Source organism: Salmo salar, chromosome 19 (genome assembly GCF_965601325.2).
Source record: "Salmo salar chromosome 19, fSalSal1, whole genome shotgun sequence".
NCBI lineage: Eukaryota > Metazoa > Chordata > Actinopteri > Salmoniformes > Salmonidae > Salmo > Salmo salar.
Genome location: NC_138309.1, coordinates 31118150 through 31145935, shown reverse-complemented (window position 1 = coordinate 31145935; position 27786 = coordinate 31118150). Strand labels below are relative to the sequence as shown.

The following is a 27786-nucleotide window of genomic DNA, read 5'->3' as shown; positions in this document are numbered from 1 at the left end:
TGGTCATGTGGCAGCAGCTTGTAGGGAGGAGATTCCTAGATGTGAGAAGTGTGCAAGACGACATGAGACAAAGGAATGTGTATTATATCTGAAAGAAGTTGTGTATGTAAACTGTAGGGGTGCCCATGGTGCTGGAGATCAGAGGTGTCTGGTGAAAGAATGGCAGGTTGAGGTTGCCAGGATCAGAGTAGTGCAGAAGATGTCATATGCTGAGGCAGTGAAGAGAGTAGTAGAGGAAGATGGGTCCAGGGTGAGAGATCCTAAGAGGTTCCCTGTGAGTAGGCTGAGGCCAATAGAGAGTGATAGGAATAAAATGTGCTTAAGGTTGTTTTTCTGTGTGTTCATGGCCATGGTTGTCAATTGTACCACAGGAATGGAACGTAAATCAAAGAGGATAGATGTTGTGGTGGCAGCTGGAGAGAAGTACTTGGTTGTAGGAGATCACAGAAGAGTTACAAGATGTTTTGAATGATAGTGTCCTGTCCTCCCAGGCTGCTGGCCTGTCAACTAGCTCTCACAGTCTCACGTCAGAATTAGACGTTCATCCATGTTTCTTAAACATCAAAGTTATTGCAAATGTCACATTACAAAGTGTTTAAGGTTAAGTTTAGGCACTAACTCCAAATTGTTTATGTCAGGGTTAAGTTTGGCATTAACTTAGAATGGTTAAGGTAAGTGTTAAGATTTGGGATGGGCTTAAAACAGAAATATAAGAAATAACTTTCTATTGCAGGATTCAATATTTAGAATCAGAGGCAGATACTTACGCCCATCCGCCATCTCTATTGCCCCTAGTGTCCGTTTTCCACGTCATCTCCTAAAGTCCTCAGACATGGATGGATGCTGACTTGTATCACGGGTGACCTGGCTGGGCCTGGAGTAGTATCAGATAGTGGTGAGGTTTTAATGGGTGCAGGGTTAGTTGGTAGGGCAATTTTTTCACAAAGTGTAATTAATTCATACTGCAGAATAGTAGGCTGATACACAGCCAATACAGTAGGTGGCGGCATGCACCTATAACATTTGTTTGCGGACCGCCATAATACCAAAGAAGAAGAAAAACGTTGTCAACAGCGTTCTGCTAGAAAAAGGGTCAGGGCTATACAGCAGGTATCTTACACGGAGGCATGTGAAATAGTTGAAGGGGCGAGGGTAGCTGAAGATATGGCAGAGGATGCTCTGCAGACTGGAGTGTTGTTCAACAGTTGAGGAAAACTGGACATAATAGTATCTGCGGCTGAAAGGTTTTTGCGATTCCAGGACTTCACTGCCAAAACATTGCAAAGAATGCTGTCCAAAGGTGCTCTCCCTTTTCAGGCCCCAGAGTTTGTAGGGATGGGCGTTGGCAGTTGAATCTGAATAAAGGAGTACATTGAGTTTTTTTTATTTCGTTTATTTTGTTAATTATTTGGTCTGATATACAGCCAAAACAGTAGGTGGCAGCATGCCCATATAGCATTTGCTTGTGGATCGCAGTCATATCGACGAAGACCCCGTACAGTAGGTGGCGGCAATACAATAATATGTGTGGTCTTCGATAAAACTTTGAAGAAGAACAATCTAGGGAAAAAAGAATAACAGTGGGGTTCATTAGAGACCCGAAGAATCACTGAAACTGAAAGTATGGATTCCACTCCGGTAAGACTCAGACAATTCTAAAGAATAACAGTTATGACTTGACAACTAAGACAACAGTTGGTACAGTAGTAGCTAGCTGGCTAATACATCAGACTGTTACCATTGTCTTCCACTCAGATTCTAAAAAGGACGACTAGCTACCTAGCTAGCTAACGTTAGCTTTCTTCGTTAGCACCTCCTCCATTGTAAATTCCCGGAGTTGGTTATCTACAGCAGTGGTTCCAAAACTGTGGGTCGTGGCCCCAGGGGTTGGCAGGGGGGCACGCCCTCCCACCCCCCACACACACCAAAAAAAAATATGTTACTTTTTTATTTGAAAGTAACTCAGTCCGGCTTTAAAGTTACTCTTGAAAGTTGTTTATAGTAGAATTTCGTCATCAGTTCATTTTAGTCATTGCCTAACGTTACCTTAGAGCTATTGTCCAGATCAACTAGCTCAAGTCAGCTAACGCTTTTTTTATTTAGTTTTTTAGCCCATAGATATTGTTGTCATTTTTTTTGTCATTCAAATATCACATGACTACACATTAGACATGGCAAAATGTTTAGAATTGTAAGAAAATTAGGTTTAAAACCGCTAAATTCTGTACACCAACAGGAGGGGTGTGAACAGTTTGTCACGAGCAGCACTTGTGCCCATAAAAATAGGCATTGCGCGTGCGCGGGAAGTTCCGCAATGCTAGTAGGGGGGCCTCCTAGTGAAGGAGTTTGGGAACCCCTGATCTACAGCAAGATACAAAGCCAAATAGCCCTGTTTAGTTTATTTAATATTTATTTAACCTTTATTTAATTAGGAAAATAAGTTAAGAATACATTATTTTTTACAATGAAGGCCTACCCTGACAAAATCCTAATCTGGATGACTCTGGGCCAATTGTGCACTGTCCTATGTGACTCCCAATCACGGCTGGTTGTGATACAGCCTGGAATCGAACGAGGGTCTGTAGTGACACCTCTAGCACAGAGATGCAGTGCCTTAGATCGCTGCGCCACTCGGGAGCCTGAGGTTAGAGTGAGATGAAAATAAAATACCCAGACTTTTATAATTTCCCTGAAGAAGGGGAGTATAGACCGAGTGATTGACTGTCGTCATGACACTTTGAAGTTTATAATCTAGAGAGCTAACTAGCTAACGTTAGTGCTAACCAGAGCCATATGACTCTGGCGCTAACTACCTGTGCTGTGTAATGTAATCAAGTAAGAATCTAGCTATCTATCTATTTGTTTTGCTAAGTTCAAGAGCTCATAGCTAATTCCTGGGCATTGGAAGTAAACAATACAGCTAGATACCAATTTAGCTAGCTAACTAGTTGAAAATACATGGGAAACTGTTGAGCTTCATCAGACCTAGAAAACAAGCTTGTCTGACAGCACAGCATTTCCCCATAATATCTAACGTTAGGCTAGCTAGCTTCAATCAGCTGCTGTCTTTGGTCTAACTTGTGAAAAAATCAGAGGCACTCTTCATCAGTCACACTTCACTTCTTTGAGTCATCAGTGACACTGTTAAGTTGTTACCTACTGATTTGTCTTTGTAGGGCATCTTCTGGTTTGATCTGCTCAAAGAAACCAGGGGCACCCTTTGCAGGGCAAGAGTCGGTTTATGCATACTGTACATGTAGGCTCGCCTTTTCTTAGGACTTTTTCCTGTTTCTCACACCCTATGGCATTGTTGTGTTGCAGACTATTGGGGAGTTGTTCCGTACCCTGTGTGAGATGGGCTTCAGTGAGGAGCAGATCCAGTCTGCCTTGCAGGCAGGACACTTCTCTGTGCCTGACGCAGCTGAATGGTGAGTCCTCCCAAACCATAACCCTGTTATAATGGACAGGCAAGGAACTATGTTTTCCAATGTCAAACAGGATTGATAACTGACAAGTGTTGTCAATAATTGAACATGTCAAATATTGAATGTTGTTTTTCTATATTTTCTCAATGTGTTTATGGTAGGCTCTTACAAGGTGAAAATCTGAGGCACAAGCTGGTCAAAAATCCATCCCAGCCAGTTGGAACACCATTTGCTGCATTCAACCCTCCCAAAGATGCAGGGAGCTCTTGCCCCCCAAGCACATCACAGACATCGCACACTGACAGTAGAGGTATGTCACACCATTTTTTAAGAGTCATTAGACATTTGTTTCCAATGGTTGATTGCATACTGTAATGTAATAGTCCTGTGTCTTATTGTGCACAATTGACCCCTGCTCAGTCATTTACCCCTTTTGTACAAGTCAAATACCTGTCTTGTAAAACTTCTAGCAGCAGACTGGCTTTGCCTTGTTTGTAGCCTAATTTATCAGACTGTGGTAGCAGGTATTAGTCTGAGACTGCTATACAAGCCAGAATGTTAAAAACTCTACCTGTTGTCTGTGCGGTTGTTCCTTATGACTCTAGAAATGTATATTATTAATCAAGCTTTTCAAAACGCTTGTACTGCCGTTGAGATTTCATCACCTGGTACATGCGCAAATCCATGTAGAAGCCTGCAAGACTTTGGTTAGTATGCATGCATCGTGTGCATGTACTTAACTCTTGTGCGCGTGCCTCAGGTGATGAACAAACAATCGTGGGAGCAGCACACAGAAACCTGTGTTTTTGAAGTCAGTTTAATGATACTTTCCTGTGGATATTTTGTTTAAACTTTCCAACAACGATGGGATCAGCGGACAACCGGTAGAGTAAGTTCAAATGAAATGTATTCAACATTCTGACTTGTGAAGGGACTGTTCAGAATTTTACAGACAAGAATGGACTCTTCAGTCCACGCTCTGGAATTTGGGGGATGCTACCTGGTTTCCAGCTGCAGATACAAGGGAACTTTGTACAGGACAGGCCATTCTGTATAATTTGCAGGAATTATCCAAGCTTTTTGTTTCCAAGCTTATCTCCCTCCATCTTTCCAAGACTGCTTATTTGTTATATAGTGATGCTATTTCAGTACACCCCAGACACATTTCTGGCTTATAATTGTAGCCTTAAATGTATTACTTTACTGAAGCTTGAGGCTAAACATCCACCTACTCCGGGCATAGCAGCTAGGTATTTGACCCTTTATTTCAGGACAGTTCTTTCTGTTTCCAATGTAAAAAAAATAAAATAAAAAAATAAAATAAAAGTATTTTGTAAGTTTTATTGGATAGATAGAGGTGAAAGGAAAGCGTGCTGAAAGAGAATTGAGATGGATTTGAACCCATCCTGGCAGCGGTACAACATACAGTACATGTGCTTCAGAGGCAGCGGCTTAGACCGCTCGGCCACTCTGTTTCTAACGTGTGCCTGAAGGCCCCGCTTTAGTCCTGGGACCCCCACAGCCCTCCAGTCCATCCACAGACACCCCGCCGTTGGAGTCCCGTATCAGGCAGGACAAGAGTGACTTCCAGGAGCAGCAGAGGATGCGTGTGGCCAACGAGGCCAGGAATGAGAGGAGGCAGAAGAAACAGGTCAGCAGCACCTGCCTGATGGATCAGCTGAAACACACTGAGCACACACACACACACACACACACACACACACACACACACACACACACACACACACACACACACACACACACACACACATAAACACACTCCGCATAGCCACAGGGTGGTACTTGCTAGTGTTACATACTTCATTGCACACAATTGATACGGAATATTGGTTTATTCAAATCATTGAGACTATATCTTCTGCCTTTTTGCAAACAAGTCACACTCAGACATGACATGATACCTGACATACAGTACTGTACCAGTCAAAAGTTTGGACACACCTACTCATTCCAGGGTTTTTCTTTATTTTTACTATTTTCTACATTGTAGAATAATAGTTTTGATGTCTTCACTATGAAATAACACATGGAATCATTTAGTAACCAAAAAACTCTTAAACAAATCAACATTTATTTTATATTTAAGATTCTTCAAAGTAGCCACCCTTTGCCTTGATGACAGCTTTGCACACTCTTGGCATCTCTCAACCAGCTTCATGAGGTAGTCACCTGAAATGCATTTCAATTAACAGTTATGCCTTGTTAAGTTCATTTGTGGAATTTCTTTCCTTCTTAATGTGTTTGAGGCAATCAGTTGTGTTGTGACAAGGTATGGGGTGGTATACAGAAGATAGCCCTATTTGGTAAAAGACCAAGTCCATATTATGGCAAGAACAGCTCAAATAAGCAAAGAGAAACAACAGCCCATCATTACTTTAAGACATGAAGGTCAGTCAGTAAGGAACATTTTAAGAACTTTGACAGTTTCTTCAAGTACAGTTGCAAAAACCATCAAGCGCTATGATGAAATGAGCTCTCATGAGGACCACCACAGGAAAGGAAGACCCAGAGTTACCTCTGCTGAAGAGAGTTCATGAGAGTTATTAACTGCACCTCAGATTGCAGCCCAAGTAAATACTTGGGATGTAACAGACTCATCTAAACATCAACTGTTCAGAGGAGACTGCATGAATCAGGCCTTCATGGTCGAGTTACTGAAAAGAAACCTCTACTAAAGGAAACCAATAAGAAGACTTTCTTGGGTCAAGAAACACAAGCAATGGACATTAAACATCTTTGCAGTCTAAAACAGATGACCCCTCTCACTCTCTGTAACAGTTGTTACACAAATGACCATGGCTTTGAACTTGATGACCACTGCAGCCCCATTTGCAGTAGGATTTATTCTACTGTCCCTTGGGAATCTTTATTTTTTTACAGCAGGTCAAGTGAACCAGTGTAGAAGTCCACTGAACTAACCTTCCATGGCTGCGGAGATGGTGTGAGTGTGCTTTGCTGGTGACACTGTCTGTGATTTATTTAGAATTCAAGACACCCTTAACCAGCATGGCTACCACAGCATTCTGCAGCGGTACTCCATCCCATCTGCTTTCGCTTAGTGGGACTGTGTCCCAAAACACACCTCCAGGCTGTATAAGGGTTGTTTGACCAAGAAGGAGAGTGATGGAGTGCTGCATCAGATGACCTGGCCACTGCAATCACCCAACCTCAACCCAATTGAGATGGTTTGGGATGAGTTGGACCGAAGAGTGAAGGAAAATCACCTAACAAGTGCTTAGCGCAAGTGAGAACTCCTTCAAGACTGTTGGAAAAGCATTCCTCATGAAGCTGGTTGAGAGAATGCCAAGTGTGTGCAAAGCTGTCATCAAGGCAAAGGGTGGCTACTTTGAGGAATCTCAAGTATAATTTGAATTAACACTTTTTTTTGGTTACTAGATGATTCTATATGTGTTATTTCATAGTTTTGATGTTTTCACTATTATTCTACAATGTAGAAAATAGTAAAACTAAAGAAAAACCCTTGAATGAGTAGGTGTGTCTAAACTTTTGACTGGTACTGTATGTGTTGTTCCCTCAGGAGCGTGAGCTGGTGCTGAAGCGTATTGCAGAGGACCGGAGAAGCTTGCAGGAGAAGACCCAGCCGAGCACCCCCACTGAGACCATGTCCCCTCCAGAGAGCAGCCAAGGCCAGAGGCTGGGGGGTACGGTCCAGACCAGTGTGGAACACAACTGCATCCTCATGGTGAGGCTATACCCTCCTCCTCTGGCAATGTTTACATATGCCTAGCTGAATAGGTAGACTTTCGTCTTGAATGTTGACTTGAGAGCATCCCTATTGTTTTATTGGAGAGGCGTGCATGAATTGTGTAGCCTCGTTTAGATGGAGATTGAGGTGGTATGATATAATGGAGGTTTCACCCTCTCTCTGTGTCCCTGTAGATCCGGCTTCCCTCTGGGGAGTCCATGAGGGAGCGCTTCCCAGCCGACGCCCCTCTGCGCAGTGTGGTGGAGCACATCTCTGGGCGCCACCCCTCCCTGGCTTCCTTCTCTCTCCTCCAGGGGTTTCCGCGGAAACGCTTTGGGGAGGCAGAGTTGGCCTGCTCCCTGCGCTCCCTGGGGCTCATGCCCAATGCTGCCCTCTGCATCCAGACCACGCCACCAGAGACACCCCTGGACCCACCCAGCCCAGCTGCACACCTCTTATTGGGCCAGGAGGAGGGGGTGGTTCCACCTCCTGCGCCTCCCCAGCCACAGATACCAGTGCTGGAGGAGGGAGGGATGGAGGATCCCGCTCTGCCCCCACCTCTGCCTCACCTGTTGTGGGAAGAAGCAGTGGGCTACGCAGGCATCCCCGGTGTTGGTCCCCCAGTGACCGGACCTTCTCACTCCTGGGGTAAGATTGTGGCACATGGAGATCCCATTCAGAATGTAATTTATCCACTCACAGCCATCTTCAATATCCTAGTTGATGACTTGTCAGGTATTTTTCTACCTTTAGAAATGTATTTCCTTGGAGTATAAATGGTTATTCTGTACCCTGTAGTGCTGTATAATTGCCTTACGTACGCAGGCAATTACATTATGGACCCACTAGTTTGAGGCATCACTTTGTGATGACACCATAACACCATTACAGGCACTGCGTTTCTTTCAGGCATTCTCTGGGTTAGCTGAATGTGCAGTTTCCCATAGGTTCAGATCTAGGATCAGCTTCCTGTCCCCCAATCCTAACCTTAACCATGAGTGGGGAAAATGTGAAACTGACCCAAGATTAGCATCTAGCGTCAACTTCACTCTACACCAAAGTTTTGATGCTGTTTTTTTACTGACAGGACGTGGCCAGAAGCTGAATCCTGGTGATGCAGAGGAGGCTGCCAGCTCAGAAGATGAAGAGCTGCCAGAGGGGGGGGGAGAGCCACCCTTCCCCTTCAATGGTACTGCCACCTCTGTTTGGAATTGACTCTTACCCTGTGCCCTGTCCCTGACTCTCAGCCCTTCCTCTCTTTCTTTTCTCTTTCCTCTGAACTCTGTTCTTTGCAGTCTGAAACAGATGACCCCTCTCACTCTCTGTAACAGTTGTTGCACAAATGATCATGGCGTTGAACTTGATGACCACTGCAGCCCCATTTGCAGTAGGATTTAATCTACTGTCAGCAGTACAGCAAGTCAAGTAAACCAGTGTGTAGAAATCCATTGAACTAACCTTCCTTGGCTGCGGTCATGATAGTGAGCCAACTGGGCAGTTAATGATGTGAGATCTCCTTTCTATCGCCTCTCTGACTGTGAGAAAGCTACTTTGATTGGGAAATAGCAGGTGAATGCCCCCGACTGTCCCACTTTCACCGGTTGGCGCTGCACTCATCAACAACAACAAAAAAGCTGTCTCTCTGAGGTATTCTGACAGACAGTAATCTGTGTGTGACACTGAGTTTGTGAAGCTCGTTGCCGGGGATTCCTTTTTACAGTCACAGATGAAGATGAAGATTGTGATTGTAGAGAATATGTTGGTGAGAGGCATGTGATGGCCTATGTCTTGAAGACATTCATTCAGATTGTTAAGTAGTTTTGATATTTTTCTGAAGTAATTCAACCTGTATCGCTGTTAGAATTAATAGAGATTTTGGTGTGCGTGTTGAGTGTTTCTGTATTATAAAGGCCTTAAGTAATAACTGTGGTTAAAGGCCCAGTGCAGTCAAAAACATGATTTTCTTTTTTTTTCTGTGTTTTTATATTTCCACACCACGAGGTTGGGATAATACTGTGACAATTATGATAATGCCCTTTTAGTGTAAGAGTTGTGTGAAAAGCTTTATCCCACTGTTTTAGTGGTGACATCATCAGGTGGTAAATTAGCTAATGGACCTATAATAAAGAGTTCCAAACCTCTCAGGCAATGACAGCTAATGTTCAGTTTTCCACTCCCAGACAATCCTAGCAAAATTCTTGCTAAGAAGCTTGTTGGTTTTCATTTAAAATGGTCAAAAACAATCACAGTGAGGTACTTAATTGTTACCCAGAAATTGGTTTGATATTGAGATAAAAATTTCTGCATTGGACCTTCAACTCCAGCAGGTATGCCCCGGTTACCCTTCTTCCCAGAGAACCGGATGGAGCCCAGACACCATTGGCCAGACCAGGGGAACAGACTCCGGTGAGTGCCCAGCCTAAACCTAGCCTATATCATAGCCATGCTATCGCCTCCACAGGAAACTCAGTTAGTCACGCACAGTCATTATATACTTCTTACACAAAGAACTGCTTGCCTCTCCTAAGGGGTTCTCACAGCCTACATGTCTAAGAGAGGGAAGTGATGAGTGCTTTAAAGCCTATTCAGCTGCAAGAAGATTTCAACCTTGCGCAGGCCTCTGATGCAAAGGAGCCAGCAGCAAGTCACTCCTTTGCTCTGTGAGAAGAGGAAAACTAGACAGTCATGGAAAATTACCAGTTGAATGGCACTATACAACTCAACCATTTTTACATAGCATTTAGACTATAACAAAACCATTTATACATAGCATTTAGACTATAACTATGTCCTAGCCTTGTCTGAATCCTGGCTTAGGAAGGCCACCAAAAATCCTGAAATTTCCATCCCTAACTATAACATTTTCCGACAAGATAGAACTGACAAAGGTGGCGGAGTTAGCCTGCAGAGTTCTGTCATACTATCCAGGTCTGTGCCCAAACAATTCGAGCTTCTTCTTTTAAAAATACACCTTTCCAGAAACAAGTCTCTCACCGTTGCCACTTGTTATAGACCCCCTTCAGCCCCCAGCTGTGCCCTGGACACCATATGTGAATTGATCGCCGCCCATCTACCTTCAGAGTTCGTACTGTTAGGTGACCTAAACTGGGACTTGCTTAACACCCCGGCCGTCCTACAATCTAAGCTAGATGCCCTCAATCTCACACAAATTATCAAGGAACCTACCAGGTACATCCCCAAATCTGTAATCATGGGCACCCTCTTAGATATCATCCTGACCAACTTGCCCTCTAAATACACTTCTGTTGTCTTTAACCAGGATCTCAGCGATCATTGCCAGCGTGCGTAATGGGTCCAGATAGAGTTCAGTGTGTCAAATCGGAGGGCCTGTTGTCCGGACCTCTGGCAGTCTCTATGGGCTGACTCTCGGGCAGACTCTTTTCTCTGTATATATCAATGATGTCGCTCTTGCTGCTGGTGATTCTCTGATCCACCTTTACGCAGACGACGCCATTCTGTATTCATCTTGCCCTTTGGACACTGTGCTAACAAACCTTCAAACGAGCTTCAACGCCATAAAACACTCCTTCCGTGGCCTCCAACTGCTTTTAAATGCTAGTAAAACTAAGTGCATGCTCTTCAACCGATTTGCTGCCCGCACCTTCCTGCCCGACAAGCATCACTACTCTGGACGGTTCTGACCTAGAATATGTGGACAACTACAAATACCTAGGTGTCTGGTTAGCCTGTAAACTCTCCTTCCAGACTCACATTAAGCGTCTCCAATCCAAAATGTAATCTATAATCGTCTTCCTATTTCGCAACAAAGCATCCTTCACTCATGCCGCCAAACATACCCTCGTAAAACTGACTATCCTACCAATCCTTGACTTCGGCGATGTCATTTACAAAGTAGCCCCCAACACTCTACACAGCAAACTGGATGTAGTCTATCACAGTGCCATCCGTTTTATCACCAAAGCCCCATAAACTACCCACCACTGCAACCTCTATGCTCTCATTGGCTGGCCCTCACTACATATCCGTCGCCAAACCCACTGGCTCCAGTTCATCTATAAGTCAACATAGCAACACCCATCCGTAGCACGCGCAGGTATATTTCATTGGTCATCCCCAAAGCCATCACTTGCAAATGACTGGAACGAATTGCAAAAATCTCTGAAGCTGGAGTCTTATATCTCCCTCTCTAACTTTAAGCATCAGCTGTCAGAACAGCTTACCAATCACTACCTGTACACAGCCAATCTGTAAATAGCACACCCAACTACCACATCCCCATATTATTACTTACCCTCTTGCTCTTTTGCACCCCAGTATCTCTACTTGCACATCATCTGCACATATATCACTCCAGTATTAATGCTAAATTGTAATTATTTTCGCCTCTATGGCCTGTTTAATGCCTACCTCCCACTCTTCTCCATTTGCACAAACTGTACATAGATCTTTCTACTTTTCTTTTGTGTTATTGACTGTACATTTGTTTGTGTAACTTTGTGTTGTTATTGTCGCACTGCTATGCTTTATCTTGACCAGGTCGCAGTTGTAAATGAGAACTTGTTCTCAACTGGCCTACCTGGTTAAATAAAGGTGAAATAAAATAAAAAAAGAACAAAGCCATTTTCTCATAGTATTTAGACTGTAACAAAACCATTTTTGCCCCAACAAAATGTAATGGGTAACTATAGAAAGTGGATTTTTTTGGTCAATGTAGAGTTTTGATCAGCACTGCAACGCCTTGTTATAAACTTGCTTGTTGAACACGTAGACGTGTGCCAAAGGTCAACCGTAAGATTTGATGTGTTGGCATTCAGACTTCAGATTTGGCATGTAGGCTTGATGGCATGCTACCAGAGGAAGGTCCCAGGACCAAAACATTGCTACTATGGACTTGTTCTGTAAATACGAGAGTTTTGTCACATTTTAGCCAGTGTGCACTTGCACATTCCCCGTCATGTATTTAAAGCATCGGATTTGTGTAAGCATTGGCTTGAGGAATTTTCCACCATTGTTCAATCCATGACTGGGAGTGTGCAAGTGTACACAAGGGTGGAGAATCTTGATGCAGCCTTGTGCCCTTTTGTTTAATTAGTTGACTTGATGTGAACATACAAATGTGTGTGTGTCTCTCTCAGGGAGGGTGTGGTAGGTGACCCAGCAGTGGAGCCAGAGGAGGTTGCAGGTCGCATGGTGCCAGGGGCAGCGGGCCAGGCTGCAGTAGAGCGCCTCCAGAGAGCCGCCCAGGACGACCCTCAGGCCTCCCAAGGCCACCCGTCTCCCCCCAAGAGACCCTTCAGAACGCCCAGTGTCCCCTCCCTTTGTGTCATGGCCACCCGGGCCACAGTCAACCTCATGACAGGTCAGAGAACAACTTTAAAGTCCAACACTGTTATTTGCACTCAAACATTGTTAAAGGGGCCTCACTGCTAGCTAAGACAATGACCTAGCCAAACGAAATGGTCAGAATTGTACATACAATGATATTGGTTGTGGTTTATTGCAGTTGTGTAAAAATTCCTAAGCAAGATCACAGAAAGATGTCATGGCAGGAAAGCTGCATAGAAAATGCATTTCCTCCTCTCTCAGCTCCCAGCATGCAGTACAGCAGCAGTCTGTCATGTCTGACCCCTGAGCTGGCAGAGCTCCTGCTCAGTCACATGTCCCGCGAGAGGCTCCTTCGCCCACGTACCCTGGAGCTCTTTTTTGGCTGCCCAATGCAGAAATTTGTCCTCAACTGCTACCCGTACTCTACCAATGAGCTGCTCCGGCAGCTGCGGGCCTTCACTGCACTGAAGCACCTGAGCCTGGTCAACTCTCCTCTCATCACAGGTACACCTTTTACCTTGACAGCGTTGGTACTGACTGAGTATGCATCCCAAATGGCACCCTATTCTGTATATAGTGCACTACTTTTGCTATATGGCAACACTATTGTCAACACCACATGAATGTCAAGTTAAAACCTGTTGCATCTAGGCGTTCCGCTAGCAGAACGTTTTGCCAATATCCAATGGAACAGCGTGGCGCGAAATACAAAAACATCAAAAATACAATAATTTCAATTTCTCAAACATACGACTATTTTACACCATTTGAAAGATACACTTGTCCTTGATGTAACCACATTGTCCGATTCAAAAAGGCTTTACAGCGAAAGCAAAACATTAGATTATGTTAGGAGAGTACATAGACCAAAATAATCACACAGCCATTTTCCAAGCAAGCACATATGTCAATAAAACCCAAAACACAGCTAAATGAAGGACTAACCTTTGATGATCTTCATCAGATGACACTCCTAGGACATTATGTAATACAATACATGTATGTTTTGTTCAATCAAGTTCATATTTATATCCAAAAACAGCTTTTTATATTGGCATGTGATGTTCAGAACATGTATTCCCACCAAAAACCTCTGGTGAATTTACAAAAATACTAATAAAAAATGTTTACAAAATACATAACAATTATTTTAAGAATTATACATACAGAACTCCTTTATGCAATCGCTGTGTCAGATTTTAAAATAGCTTTTCGGCGAAAGCACATTTTTCAATATTCTGAGTACATAGCTCACCATCACGGCGAGCTATTTTGACACCCGCCAAGTTCGGGGCAACATAAACTCAGAATTAGTATTAGAAATATTGTATTACCTTTGCTGATCTTTGTCAGAATGCACTCCCAGGACTGCTATTTCCACAATACATTTTGTTTTTGTTCCAAATAATCCATAGTTATGTCCAAATACCTCAGTTTTGTTCGTGCGTTCAGGTCACTATCCAAAGGGTAACGCGCGAGTGTATTTCGAGACAAAAAAAGTGAAATGTTCCATTACCGTACTTAGAAGCATGTCAAACGCTGTTTAAAATCAATTTTTATGGTATTTTTCTCGTAAAATAGCGATAATATTCCAACCGGACAATAGTGTATTCATTCAAGGAGGAAAAAGAAAAACAGCGTGCTCGCGGGAACGCGCATATCCAATCTTTTTGTCCCCAGGCAGACCACTGAGAAACTGAGCCACTATACTCTGCCCAGAGACAGGAGAAGGCTCAATCCACTTTCTGAAGGCTTTAGACAGCCAATGGAAGCCTTAGAAAGTGCAACGTAACCCCACAGATACTGTAGTTTCGATAGAGAATCAAAAGAACTACAATTCTCAGACAGTCCACTTCCTGCTTGGAATTTTCTCAGGTTTTTGCCTTTCGTATGAGTTCTGTTATACTCACAGACACCATTCAAACAGTTTTAGAAACTTCAGAGTGTTTTCTATCCAAATCTACTAATAATATGCATATTCTCGATTCTGGGCAAGAGTAGTAACCAGTTTAAATCGGGTACGTTTTTTCATCTGGCCGTGAAAATACTGCCCCCTATCCTAAACAGGTTTTAAGGAATACAGATGGGTCGTACCACGTGCCTTTTTGAGAAGTGTAAAAAACATTTTGATTTCACCAAATTTTTACATTCTGTCAAAGAGCACATGTTCCACTTAATAAAAACACATGTATTCCCGTCTCGAGGCTAAATACAAAAATGACTATAGTAAGTGCCTATTAAAGACGCACTTTGCAGAAATCGCTCCGCAATTTCCTGGTAGCAAAAAATCTAATAGTTAGCCTAATTTCAGTTTGTGACAAAACAAGCAAGTATAGTGTAGAGAATCATTGTCCATCTAAACCACTATTAAATATATTTTTAATTTTAAGCTCTTTGAAGCTGTGTACAAAACCGAAAGTAAAAGACGCAAAACAAAATTTAAGAACAGGAAGCATAGAACAGATTTACCGCTTCTTAGACTTGCCCAAAAAGTCATGTTAGTCACACATAAATAAAGTAACAAGGTTGACTGTACAAGGGTTGACGTTTTAATCTTAAATCAGCCATAAATCCATTGTGTGTGTGTGTGTGTGTGTGTGTGTGTGTGTGTGTGTGTGTGTGTGTGTGTGTGTGTGTGTGTGTGTGTGTGAACAGGGATTGGCAATTGAATGCAAGCTTCATCCTCAAAATGTGTGTACCTTGTTTATCTATGGGTAACAGGGTTGCCGTGTTATGCTCGACCAGCTCATTTAAAAAAATGTTTTGGGACTATACAGATAACACAGTAAGAACAGGTAGAGGGCAGAAAACACACAGATCCCCAACAAATCAACCCCAATGCTCCACTCCAAAACCAGACTTAAAAGTAGGCATGGTAAAAAAAAAAATACAAAGCTATTGTAAAACAAAGTTAAAAAAGAGTAAAATAATGATACAAATAATTTGGGTTGGATTATGGAGTTGTGAAATTAGCTGGGTCCATCTCTTCTACAAAGGATAGGAAAGGTTGCCAGATATTATAAAATGTAATTGCAGAACCCCTAACAGAGTAGCGTATTTTCTCAAGCTTGAGATGTTGCATAACTTCCTTTATCCAATGGTTAAAAGTAGGAGGAAATCGATCCTTCCACTTAAATAGTGTGACGTCTAGCTAGAAGAGTAGTAAATGCCAGCATATTGCCCATATAACTGTTTAGAGGAGCCTCCTGTGGTGCCACTCTGAATAATGCAATAAAGGCAGAAGCTTCTATAGGTGTCTCCAGTATCTTAGAAAACAAAAAAAATGCATATCCAGAAATCTGTCAATTTCGGGCATGTCCAAAACATGTGCAATAAAGTAGAAGGAGCCTGCTTACATCAGTCACAAGTGGGATGTATATCTGGTGTAATCTTGGATAATTTTACCTTTTTGAACTATTTTAAATGGAATTACAGCATATAGATGAATGTATTCTCTTATGTATACTCTGCCAAGTTTCGTCTGAAAGTTGTTCACATTAATCCTCTTCCCATTGGTTCTTAAGAGTTCAGGGAATCCAGATTGTGCGAGTTTAATAACGTATAGATCATGCTTATGCCCCCTTTGATATTAGGGTTCACTTTAAAAATAGAATCCAGAAGGGAGTTAAGTGGGTGTGATGGGAAGTGACTGGAGTATGAAGATGCTAAACTATGCAATTGCAGGTATCTAAAGAAATGGGATCTAGGAATATTAAACTTTTGTACTCAATGTTCAAAAGATACAAAGTCCAAATCAATATACAAGTCGTTCAGTGAGGGGATCCCTTTTCCAGAGCAGATATGAGACGCCCAGTCTAATAATGATGGAGAGAATGTATGGTTCTTTAATAATGATGGAGAGAATGTATGGTTCTTTAATAATGATGGAGAGAATGTATGGTTCTTTAATAATGATGGAGAGAATGTATGGTTCTTTAATAATGATGGAGAGAATGTATGGTTCTTTAATAATGATGGAGAGAATGTATGGTTCTTTAATAATGATGGAGAGAATGTATGGTTCTTTAATAATGATGGAGAGAATGTATGGTTCTTTAATAATGATGGAGAGAATGTATGGTTCTTTAATAATGATGGAGAGAATGTATGGTTCTTTAATAATGATGGAGAGAATTTATGGTTCTTTAATAATGATGGAGAGAATGTATGGTTCTTTAATAATGATGGAGAGAATGTATGGTTCTTTAATAATGATGGAGAGAATGTATGGTTCTTTAATAATGATGGAGAGAATGTATGGTTCTTTAATAATGGGGCAGAAGTTAAATTCACTGAGACCAAACGATCGCCTGAACTGTTTCCAGATTTTTAGAGAATGTATCACAATAGGGTTTTTAGTGTATTTGAAGCAGGCTCAGCTAATGCAAGTTTTGAGCAGAGTAAGGCATTTTAAGTCGGTGGGGCCACAGGTTGAGATCTCCAAAGTCAACCATTTCCGGCCTTTAACATCAGGGATTTCTGTCATCCAATATAGATTGGTTCTTATATTAGCTGCCCAGTAATAATATTGAAAGTTCAGAAGTGCTAGACCACCCTGGGAGCGAAATTTAAATGTCTGTGTATTCACTCTGAAGGGCACTTGACTAAAATAAGTTTGCATGGCAAGAAGGATTAATAATCATCTCTAAACTTTTTAGTAGAACCTGGATCTCTGGAAGACCAGTTACAGGGTCAGACGTATAAAAGCATGTCATCCGCATAGAGTGAAACTTTATGTTCTTAAGCCACCTCTTCGAATACCTTTGATAGTGGTGTTATTACATATTGCTATGGCTAAAGGCTCAGTTGCGATGGCAAACAGCAGAGGGGATAGAGGTCAACCCTATTTTGTCCCACGTTGACGTTGGAAATGGGATGAAAGGTTATTATTTGTGCATACTGCAGCCATAGGGGAGGAGTAAAGGACTTTGATCCAGGACATAAAATTGGGACCGAATCCAAATAGTTAATCCCACTTCCCCCGATCAAATGCCTTCTCAGTGATAACAATATCTCTGGAGTGTCAGATGAAGAGGGATTATAAAGACGTCTGATGTTGAAAAAAGAATGACGATTTTTAATGAAACCAGTTTGATCTGTAGAGATAATGGAGGGAAGGACTGACTCGAAACGGCAGGCAATCATCTTAGAAAGTACCTTTACATCGCAGTTCAGTAAAGAAATTGACCTATATGAAACACAATGTTTTATTCTTTTTCCTATTCAGAATAAGGGAAATACATGCTTGTCTCATTGTCAAAGGTAATTTGAGGAGAATGATTCCTCAAATACGGAAAGCAAGAGAGGAGAGTTGATCTGAGAATATTTTAAAGGATTCGCTCAGAAATCCGTTGGGTCCAGGGGATTTTCCACACTGCATAGATTTAATTGCCAACACAATCTCTTCTACAGCTGCTGAGTTAAAAGAACAGCTCTCTGTCTCAGGTTCAACTGTAGGAATATCTACGTTCTTAAAGAAGGTGTCGAGTAAGGTAGCATTACCAGCGCATTCCGAAATGTAGAATTGTGAGTAAAAGTTACGAAAGCTTGAATTGACCTCTAAATGATCAATACATTCGTTACCCAGCTCGTCAGTTATCTCAGGTATTGTTTTAATTAGCTGTTCTCTGATGCAGCTGGTGTGCTGCATTTTAAAAAAATTACATTTTTTATTATCGAGATTTACTTATTAGAGTTTGAGTTGAAAGAAGACCAAACTCCGTCTGAAGTGTCAAACGTTGTTTTAGTAAATCTGAGTGTGAATATGCCATATCCAATATTTTATTTGGAAGTTCCCCAAGGTGTTGAATATTGCACTTCCTTAATCTTGTGCTGTGCAAAATAATTTGGCCCCTTAGATAAGAGAAATAGCACAATTTTAGGTTATGTAAAAGCAACAAAAGTTTCTTCTGATAGCAGTAGTGAGTTAAGCCGCCAAGGGCGATAATTAGGCTGTGTATTTGGTATCAATTGATTAATAGTAAGAGGAGAATGATCTGAAATGACACTGTGATAAGTGGCAAAGACGCTGTGATAAGTGGCAGAAATCAATTGTCTAGGAAGAAATAGTCTATACGTGAGAAGGTCTTATGAACTGGCGAGATAAAAAAAAATACTCTGTATGGGTTTTGACTGACAGCCGTTAATAAACTTGAGCACCGCTCGTGACAAGAAGATGCCCCGAGCCCTCCCGCTGTTTGGGATACTTTTGCACAGTGAGAGAAATGCTGTAAATCAAGAGGAATCAATGTGTTCTGAAACATGAGGATTATAAAAAATACCGCTTAGTCATACAACCAAAGATCCCATTCTATGCTCATTAAAATTACAATCTGTTTGTCTGATGTGCCTTTTTGAAAGCCTAACACTGTAAGATTGTATTTTATAACTTTATAGCTCACCATGTTGGCAATCAAATAAGCTTTCAAATAATGCCCACCTGACCAAGATTGCAATTTCTAATGGAACATGTTTGGATTGAGTAAACAACAACAGTAATTGCGTATTGGTGGGGACGCAGGGCTGTGTTCCAAACCAAAAAAAACTACCATTGTACTTGCTTCAATACCTCAATGGCAAAGCTAGGAGAGCAATAAAAACACCTTTTAGTTGAAGGCTCTTTCCTTGAGTGCGTTGAAATTACTTAGGAACACAGTTTGGAGGTGTGTGTGTGTGTAGCCAGTTAGGCCTCTCACTCAAACACTTGTAATAGTTTGTTCTTATCTTGCGTACTCAAATGTAAATGAATATTATTATGTTACTGAATGTATCCAGAGTGTTTTCAGGTTTCGTTATTGACAAATGCTGTGAAAAGAACAGTGAGTGTAAAATGCACGTCAAATGAACAGTGTAGTGTTTGGATTCAGTCTTGTGTCAGGTGAACTGTTGTCCTCACCTTTGGTCAGATAATTTCCTCATCTCCAAAGTGTTCTCTTTCAATTGCAACCATGGTCATGCAAATGCTCTTCATAGTTCCTTTGTTAGAAACATAAAAATCTGGCCCAATCCAGATAGGCCAATTTCCACGAGAGTAAAGGGTTAAAGGGCTCTTCATTTAATATAACAGGCCTTCAATATTGGTGCACATTTTCTACTTCAAATATCAAAGGACGCAAAAGGCACTATTTTTGTGGAATGACCCAAATGTAGTGGTGAGCTATCACTTTAAGAACCATATGGCCTGTTATGTTGAGGCATTGTTGCTATGATACTGAAGGTTCTCTCTCTTTGTCTTCCTGTTTTCCAGACACAGGCCTCTCTGTGTTGTGCAGCTTACTGAAACTGCAGCACCTGAACCTGACCTCTTGTAGCAAGCTAACTGACTCCTGTCTGCAACACATCACAGGTGAGGCTCTTCTCTAACCCTGGGTTGTATTCACTAGGCACCAAACTGAAGAAAACAGACTGAAACTGGGAGGGGCTATGCCTGCACTTGTCCAATAAGAAAGGTTTGTGAACTAATGAATAAGACCCTGGCTACAGCATGGACTGCCTGTGGATGAATGAGGTTTTTCATGTGGAATGGAGAGGTCAAGGGAGAAGGAAGGGGCTAGCTTTGTAACGCTGAAATGATTTAAGGCCCCCCTAATAACCTAGTAGCCTGCTATGACCCCATGCAAGAACACTAGATCAAAGCATAAACTGATTTAAAGTCAACCAAGGTAAAAAAAAAATTACAAAAAATTAATTAATACATTTAATGAATTTGGGGAGCATAGTATGGCATGATTGGGTTTTTAACTTAAATGATTGAATTCATCATTATAGGTAAGTGTCAACCATTTTAAATTCCCAATAGTTCAACTCCTGTATAAAGTAATGAACACTTGAAAGGAGGATTAAGGTAAAGTGTTTTTTATCTCACCCTGTACCCTTTGTCTCCAAGGATTGAAGAGCCTGTCTTTCCTGTCACTGGACCAGACCAAAGTAAGCGATGTAGGGATGGTGCTGTACCTGCAGTCTGCTCCTTCATCACTCACCCAGCTCAGTCTGAACCAGACCTCGGTCACAGAGGCCACCTTGGCAGCGCTGCCCGCCTGTGTGCCACAGCTACGACTGCTCAGCGTCAAACACACCAAGGTAGCTCTCTCACTCTCTTTCTCGCGTTCACTATCATTCACACACACACACACCCAACCACAAAAGCTCTGCATTTCAACACACAAACATACACTCATACAGACAGAACCATTAGGCATCAACAACCAACACTGGTATAAGTTGTTTCACTCAGCATAATGATATCTCCTCCTCCGTCAGGTGAGAGACGTGTCAGCCCTGGCGGCCCTCCCCAGCCTGCAGACCCTCTACCTGGACGGCACGGGGGTGAGGGAGGGCTCTCTGGAGTGCCTGGCCATCCACTCCACCCTCTCTGCCCTTAGCCTGGCAGGCATCTCTGTCGCAGACGGCAACCACGCCCTCCAGATAATTTCAGGTGAGCTGTGTGTGTGTACTACAATTGGTCAATATTATTAATAATAATTTACGATTGCATCGTCTGTCGTCGATGTCTGACAGCCATCGTGATGTCACAAACAATGGTTTAGCATACTTGAATTTGACTGCTTCATCGGAGTCTTGCAGTGCACAACAGCGCAGCGAGCATACAGCAGAGCGACATGCCAGAGGACCTATTCCCTAATTGCCATAGCCTGAGTGTTCAACACATACAGTGCCTTGCTAAAGAATGCAGACCCCTTGGATTTCTTCACATTTTGTGTTACAAAGTGGGATTAAACCTCTTATGGACAGACTCTCACCAATATCCAATGGTAGCGCCTGGCGCGAAATACGAAAAACCTTAAAAATACTATCATTTCAATTTCTCAAACATATGACTATTTTACACCATTTGAAAGATAAGACTCTCCTTTATCTAACCACATTGTCCGATTTCAAAAAGGCTTTACAGCGAAAGCAAAACATTAGATTATGTCAGGAGAGTACCCAGCCAGAAATAATCAGACACCCATTTTTCAAGCTAGCATATATGTCACAAAAACCAAAACCACAGCTAAATGCAGCACTAACCTTTGATGATCTTCATCAGATGACACTCCTAGGACATTGTTATACAATACATGCATGTTTTGTTCAATCAAGTTCATATTTATATCAAAAACCAGCTTTTTACATTAGCATGTTTTGTTCAGAACTAGCATACCCACCGCAAACTTCCGGTGAATTTACTAAATTACTCACGATTAACGTTGACAAAAAACATTAACAATTATTTTAAGAATTATAGATACAGAACTCCTTTATGCAATCGCGGTGTCAGATTTTAAAATAGCTTTTTGGTGAAAGCACATTTTGCAATATTCTGAGTAGATAGCCCGGCCATCACGGCTAGCTAATTTGACACCCACCAAGTTTGGCCCTCACCAAACTCAGATTTACTGTAAGAAAAATTTGATTTCCTTTGCTGTTCTTCGTCAGAATGCACTCCCAGGACTTCTACTTTAACAACAAATGTTGTTTTGGTTCCAAATAATCCATAGTTATATCCAAATAGCTCCGTTTTGTTCATGCGTTCAAGTCACTATCCGAAGGGTGACGCGCCGGCGCGTTTCGTGACAAAAAATGTAAAAAATATTCCATTACCGTACTTCGAAGCATGTCAAACGCTGTTTGAAAGAAATTTTTATGCGATTTTTCTCGTAAAATAGCGATAATATTCCAACCGCGCTACGTTGTATTCGTTCAAACACTGAAAGTAAAAAATGGAACCGTCTCGTGCACGCGCGCGTCAGTGTCATTGTCCTCAGAAGGACCACTCACAAAAACCCCTGCTGTTTTTCGCCCAGAGACTGCAGAGCTCTCATTCCACTTTCTGGCGCCTTCTGAGAGCCAATGAAAGCCTTAGAAAATGTCACGTTACAGCAGAGATGCTGTATTTTTGATAGAGCTGCCCTAGAAGTAGAACAAATTGTCAGACAGGGCACTTCCTGTATAGAATCTTCTCAGGTTTTGGCCTGCCATATGAGTTCTGTTATACTCAGACACCATTCAAACAGTTTTAGAAACTTTAGAGTGTTTTCTATCCAAATATACTATATATACTTATATGCATATTCTAGTTTCTGGGCAGGAGTAGTAACCAGATTAAATCGGGTACATTTTTAACCGGCCGTGAAAATTCTGCCCCCTATCCCAAACAGGTTTAAAATCAATTAATTGTTATTCTTTTGTCAACAATCTACACAAAATACTCTGTCAAAGTGGAAGAAAAATAAGCTAAATAAAACATTTGTAACTAAAATGTAGTCGTTGTATATAAGTATTCAGCCCCTTTGTTTAGGCAAGCCTAAATTAGTTCAGGAGTAAAATTTGGTTTAACAAATCACATACTGAATTGATTATTATTATTTTTTATTTTTTTGTGGCTAACCCTTCCTCTCTCCCCCATACATACACTACTGTTCAAAAGTTTTGGGTCACTTAGAAATGTCCTTGTTTTTGAGAGAAAAGCACCTTTTTTTTGTTGTCCATTTTTAAAATGACATCAAATTGATCAGAAATACAGTGTATACATTGTTAATGTTGTAAATGATTGTTGTAGCTGGAAACGGCAGATTTTTTTGTGGAATATCTACATGGGTGTACAGAGGCCCATTATCAGCAACCATCACTCTTGTGTTCCAATGGCACGTTGTGTTAGCTAATCCAAGTTTATCATTTTAAAAGGCTAATTGATCATTAGAAAACCCTTTTGCAATTATGCTAGCACAGCTGAAAACTGTTGTTCTGATTAAAGAAGCAATAAAACTGGCTTTCTTTAGACTAGTTGAGTATCTGGAGCATCAGCATTTGTGGATTCGATTACAGGCTCAAAATGGCCAGAAATAAAGACCTTTCTTCTGAAACTCATCAGTCTATTCTTGTTCTGAGAGATGAAGGCTATTCCATGCGAGAAATTGCCAAGAAACTGAAGATCTGGTACAACGCTGTATACTACTCCCTTCACAGAACAGCGTAAACTGTCTCTAACCAGAATAGAAAGAGGAGTGGGAGGCCTCGGAGCACAACTGAGCAAGAGGACAAGTACATTAGTGTCTAGTTTGAGAAACAGACGCCTCACAAGTCCTCAACTGACAGCTTCATTAAATAGTACCCGCAAAACACCAGTCTCAAAGTCGAAGAGGCGACTCCGGGATGCTTGCCTTCTAGGCAGAGTTGCAAAGAAAAACCCATAACTCAGACTGGCCAATACAAATAAAAGATGGGCAAACGAACACAGACACTGGACAGAGGAGCTCAGCACAAGGTGCACCTGTGTAATGATCCTGCTGTTTAATCATTTTCTTGATATGGCACACATGTCAGGTGGATGGATTATCTTGGCGACGGAGAAATGCTCACTAACAGGGATGTACCGTAATTTCCGGACTATTAAGCGCACCTGAATATAAGCCGCACCCACTGAATTAAACATATATTTTTTAACATAAATAAGCCGCACATGTCTATAAGCCGCAGGTGCCTACCGGTACATTGAAACAAATGATCTTTACACAGGCTTTAACGAAACACGGCTTGTAACAAAAATAAATAGGCTTTAACAAAACACGGCTTGTAACAAAAAATTCCTCACGCTGCTGTTTCCAACGTCTTATCATCGAGTCATTACGTTTTAGATCATTAAGACCAAGCTCCCGTGCAGCAACTCTATTTCCTTTTCCAACAGCCAGATCAATCGCCTTCAACTTGAAAGCTGCATCATATGCATTTCTCTGTGTCTTTGCCATGATGAGGGTGACAAAATGACTACCGTAATCAGAATGTTGGGAAGTTTGAGAGCGCTCGATTTAATCTAAACCGTAAACAAAAAAGTTGTTTGACCTTAACCCGTTTGGCAATTTCATTGGTCTAATGAAAGCTTCATGCCGCCAAAAATCTGAGCACGTCACAGAATGTGTTTTTTTTTTGGGAGAAAAAAAATTGAAAGCGGGAAAAATCCATATATTAGCCGCGGGGTTCAAAGCGTGGGAAAAAAGTTGTGGCTTATAGTCCGGAATTTACGGTAAACAAAATTTGAGAGAAATAAGCTTTTTGTGGACATGGAACATTTCTGGGATATTTTATTTCAGCTCCTGAAATATGGGACCAGCATTTACATGCTGCATTTATATTTCTATTCAGTGTGTCTATAGTTACTACGTGAAATCCCGTCACTTCCTTTTTGTTGTCTGAAACTGTCAAAGTAGCCTAATGGAAGAAAGAATATTGCAAATGCATTTACCCAGATGATCAGGATGAAATAACAATAGCCTACACGGTTATAATATTTATTTTTAAAAGGTAGGCTAATATAACTGATATCTGAGTACTTTTATGGACAAGAGAAACACAGCCCTACCAATTCTGCAGCCTAGACTAGATGTAAAAAAAATATATATAATAATAATAATAATAATAATTAAATAGGCCTAACACTGTTTTATTTAAACAATGATTTAATGAGATTGTTTGTGGCTTTTGTAACAATTTAAATAAAAAGGACATTATTACCAAATCACAGTTCTGGTATAACCAATGTGTCCTTCATATTGCATTGTTCCCGCCTATTGACCCCTCCATGCGCAAAGCCCCCAATGATGTTTGAACAGGACAATGTCAAACATCGCCCAAACCTAGCATGTACAGCAGGACTATTCAAATCAGGGCCTCAAGGTTTGCAGTACTGCTTTTGATTAAAAATCAATCAATGTTATTGATTTAATGTCATTAATTGGCCAAAGTCCATTCTCTTGTTTCCCCAGGTCTAGTACCTGATTTAGAGGGGAATATTGCTGCAGATGTTAATGTTTTGTATGACCGGAACTTTATAATTTTTATGTACTGTATTTACTAAACCACTATCTCTCTTTCTGTCTGTACCCCCCCAGGTCTCCGGCTGACCCAGCTGACCCTGCCTGGACGCCACTCGGTGACGGACGCTGGCCTGACCTTCCTCTCCAGACTGTCCCTGCTGTCCGAGTTGGACCTGACCGACTACACACACCTCACTGACCACGGGGTCACCCAGCTGGCCACCATGACCAGGTCAGATCACTCTCATTTACTTTTCTGCATCCCAAATGGAACCCTATTCCTTTTGTACTATTGTAGTGTACTACATAGGGCAGCGTTTCCCACGTTTTGGTTGTGCACATTTTGGTTTTTGCCCAAGCACTACACAGCTGATTCAAATAATCAACTCATCATCAAGCTTTGATTATTTGAATCAGCTGTGTAGTACTAGGGCAAAAACCTAAATGTGCACCCCTTGGGGTCCCCAGGACCGAGTTTGGGAAACGCTGATATAGGGATTATGGTGCCATTTGGGATGCCCGCATTATCATCTTTAGGTGTCAATATGAGACTAATCGTTACCACAGCCAGAGGCAGTAATTAATCACCCATTTTTGGGGGGGACTAACCAGCTATGTTAGTGCTGAGATGGAACAAACACTTGCACACTATTGCTCACAAGGACTAGGTTCACTCCTCTAGCTGATTCACCAGCATCGCCTACAGTTGCCTCTGTAACATTGCTGTAAATGAAGGAGTGCTGGGTCATATTCATTAGGAACCAAACGCAAGAAAACAGGATGTGACTACCTGTCCAATAAGAAATGCTTGTTTTTTTCTGTTGCAAAAAGGTTTTGTTACGGTGAGCATTAATGAATAAGACCCTGATAGAAATGCCCCTCTCTCCCATCTCCAGACTGAAGAGGCTGTCTCTCAGTAACACCCAGGTGACGGACATGGGTTTACCTTCCCTGTGCAGTCTGCAGGAGCTGCTGGAGCTGTGTCTGGACCGCACGGCCGTCACCAGCCAAGGAGTGGCTGCCCTCGTCACCTGTCTGCCACACCTGCAGGTACGGAGCACACATGTAACCCTATAGACAACTATTGAATCAGTCGATAAAACTCTACAATTAAGTAATAGAGCTAACAGAGCTCCGTTATAAAACTGTTGAAACCGCATACTATGATTAGTAGCATTGATGTTGTCTTTATGTTCCAGGTATTAAGCTTGGCCAGTACTCAGGTGGGTGACACGGTGGTGAGGAGAGGTCTGGTCCATTGTGCTCAGCTGTTCAAGCTCAACCTCAGCCGCACACGCATCACTGACCACGGTAAGGTCCCGCTCATTATCCACAATTACTACCATTGAATTCCAGCATTAATACTCATGAAGTAAGGGAATCCCTATTGCGACCATGGTCTCTTTTTCAATGATGCCCTGTGAATCCAAAATGAGACCAGGGTTTAGAGATGGATACCAGCATTTAGAGCTGGAAGGAATTTGACATACATTCTTGTTGTGTATTATGTTTCCCTCAGGACTGAAGTTCCTGAAGCGCATGCGTCTGAGCCAGGTAAATCTGGAAGGCTCAGGTGTGACCCCCTCGGGCATTTCCAACCTCATCGCCTCTTGTCCCCACATCACCAGCATTCGGGCCAGCCACACGCGGGCCATCCCACCTGACCAGGTCTCCGACGACGACGACAATCAGTAGAGAGACTAAGTATTGAGGTGACCCTCCAGCCTTTTCTGCTGAGGCTCGGGTCCGCTAGCTAGTAGCTACGACTGCTCGGTGGTCTTAGCCCCAAGTGTCATGCTGCACCTAGCTGACTGGCTCAGCATAGTCTGGGTGACGATTATCCCAGCTCTGTCTAAATGCACTGCTTCAACTGCAGCTAATGGCACTAATCGCTCAATCACAAGTCCACTTGTTATTGCTTTTGAAACCTTAGAAGGGTGCCTTCTTGTGCTTCTAAAACGAGAGCGTTCAATAACGTTTCCCAAATTCTATCCTGTTTTTTTCTCTAGCACTACACAGGTAACTAAGATTGGGACTTGATCAGGGATAACACCTAAAATCCAAGATTTTTCTGCCTGAATTCTCTAATGAATCAGTTAACACTACGAAGGTACATCTGCGTGATGTGCTACTAAAGAGGGCTATGATAATGATCCAGTTCCAACAGTTACCTCCAGTTCTGTAATGTCGATAAATTACGTTTTTGGTGGTTTAAGCCAAGGCAGCATTTGGCTACCTAGCAGCTGGAAAGCTAAGCATTATGCTAGTGGTTGTAGAAAGAGGTTGGCTTCACACATCTAGCAGTGGGCTATGATGTGTGTTGCATATTGAGTGTTTGGGTTCAACAGCAAGAATCCAAAGCGGTGACTCAGTTCATAAATAGTTTTGCTTCTCATTTTGTTTACACAATGTAAAATACTGTTTATTTTCTTAATGTAAATGGTTTTGGATAATAGCACGGTATTCTCTACATTCTCAAAGGAAAATACTAAATGAATAAAAACGGCATTTTGAA

General features: G+C 41.9%; 1 protein-coding gene across 3 annotated transcripts; it reads left to right on the top strand.

Annotated features, from left to right (window-relative positions):
* The first annotated feature begins 1046 nt into the window (after positions 1-1046).
* On the top strand, positions 1047-27786 carry LOC106578672 (uncharacterized). 3 transcript variants are annotated; one of them, XM_014157747.3, is made up of 17 exons: positions 1047-1638; positions 3322-3428; positions 3587-3735; positions 4931-5076; positions 6985-7149; positions 7347-7800; positions 8240-8341; positions 9477-9558; positions 12270-12493; positions 12721-12963; positions 19706-19804; positions 20345-20538; positions 20719-20893; positions 25347-25503; positions 26168-26321; positions 26471-26582; positions 26791-27786. In XM_014157747.3, the coding sequence occupies exons 1-17, from the start codon at positions 1624-1626 to the stop codon at positions 26964-26966; spliced, it is 2754 nt and encodes a 917-aa protein (XP_014013222.1). In that variant the 5' UTR covers positions 1047-1623; the 3' UTR covers positions 26967-27786. The 3 variants fall into 3 exon arrangements, with proteins under 3 accessions (XP_014013222.1, XP_014013221.1, XP_014013220.1); XM_014157746.3 differs by having other exon boundaries at positions 4919-5076; positions 9480-9558; XM_014157745.3 differs by having other exon boundaries at positions 4919-5076.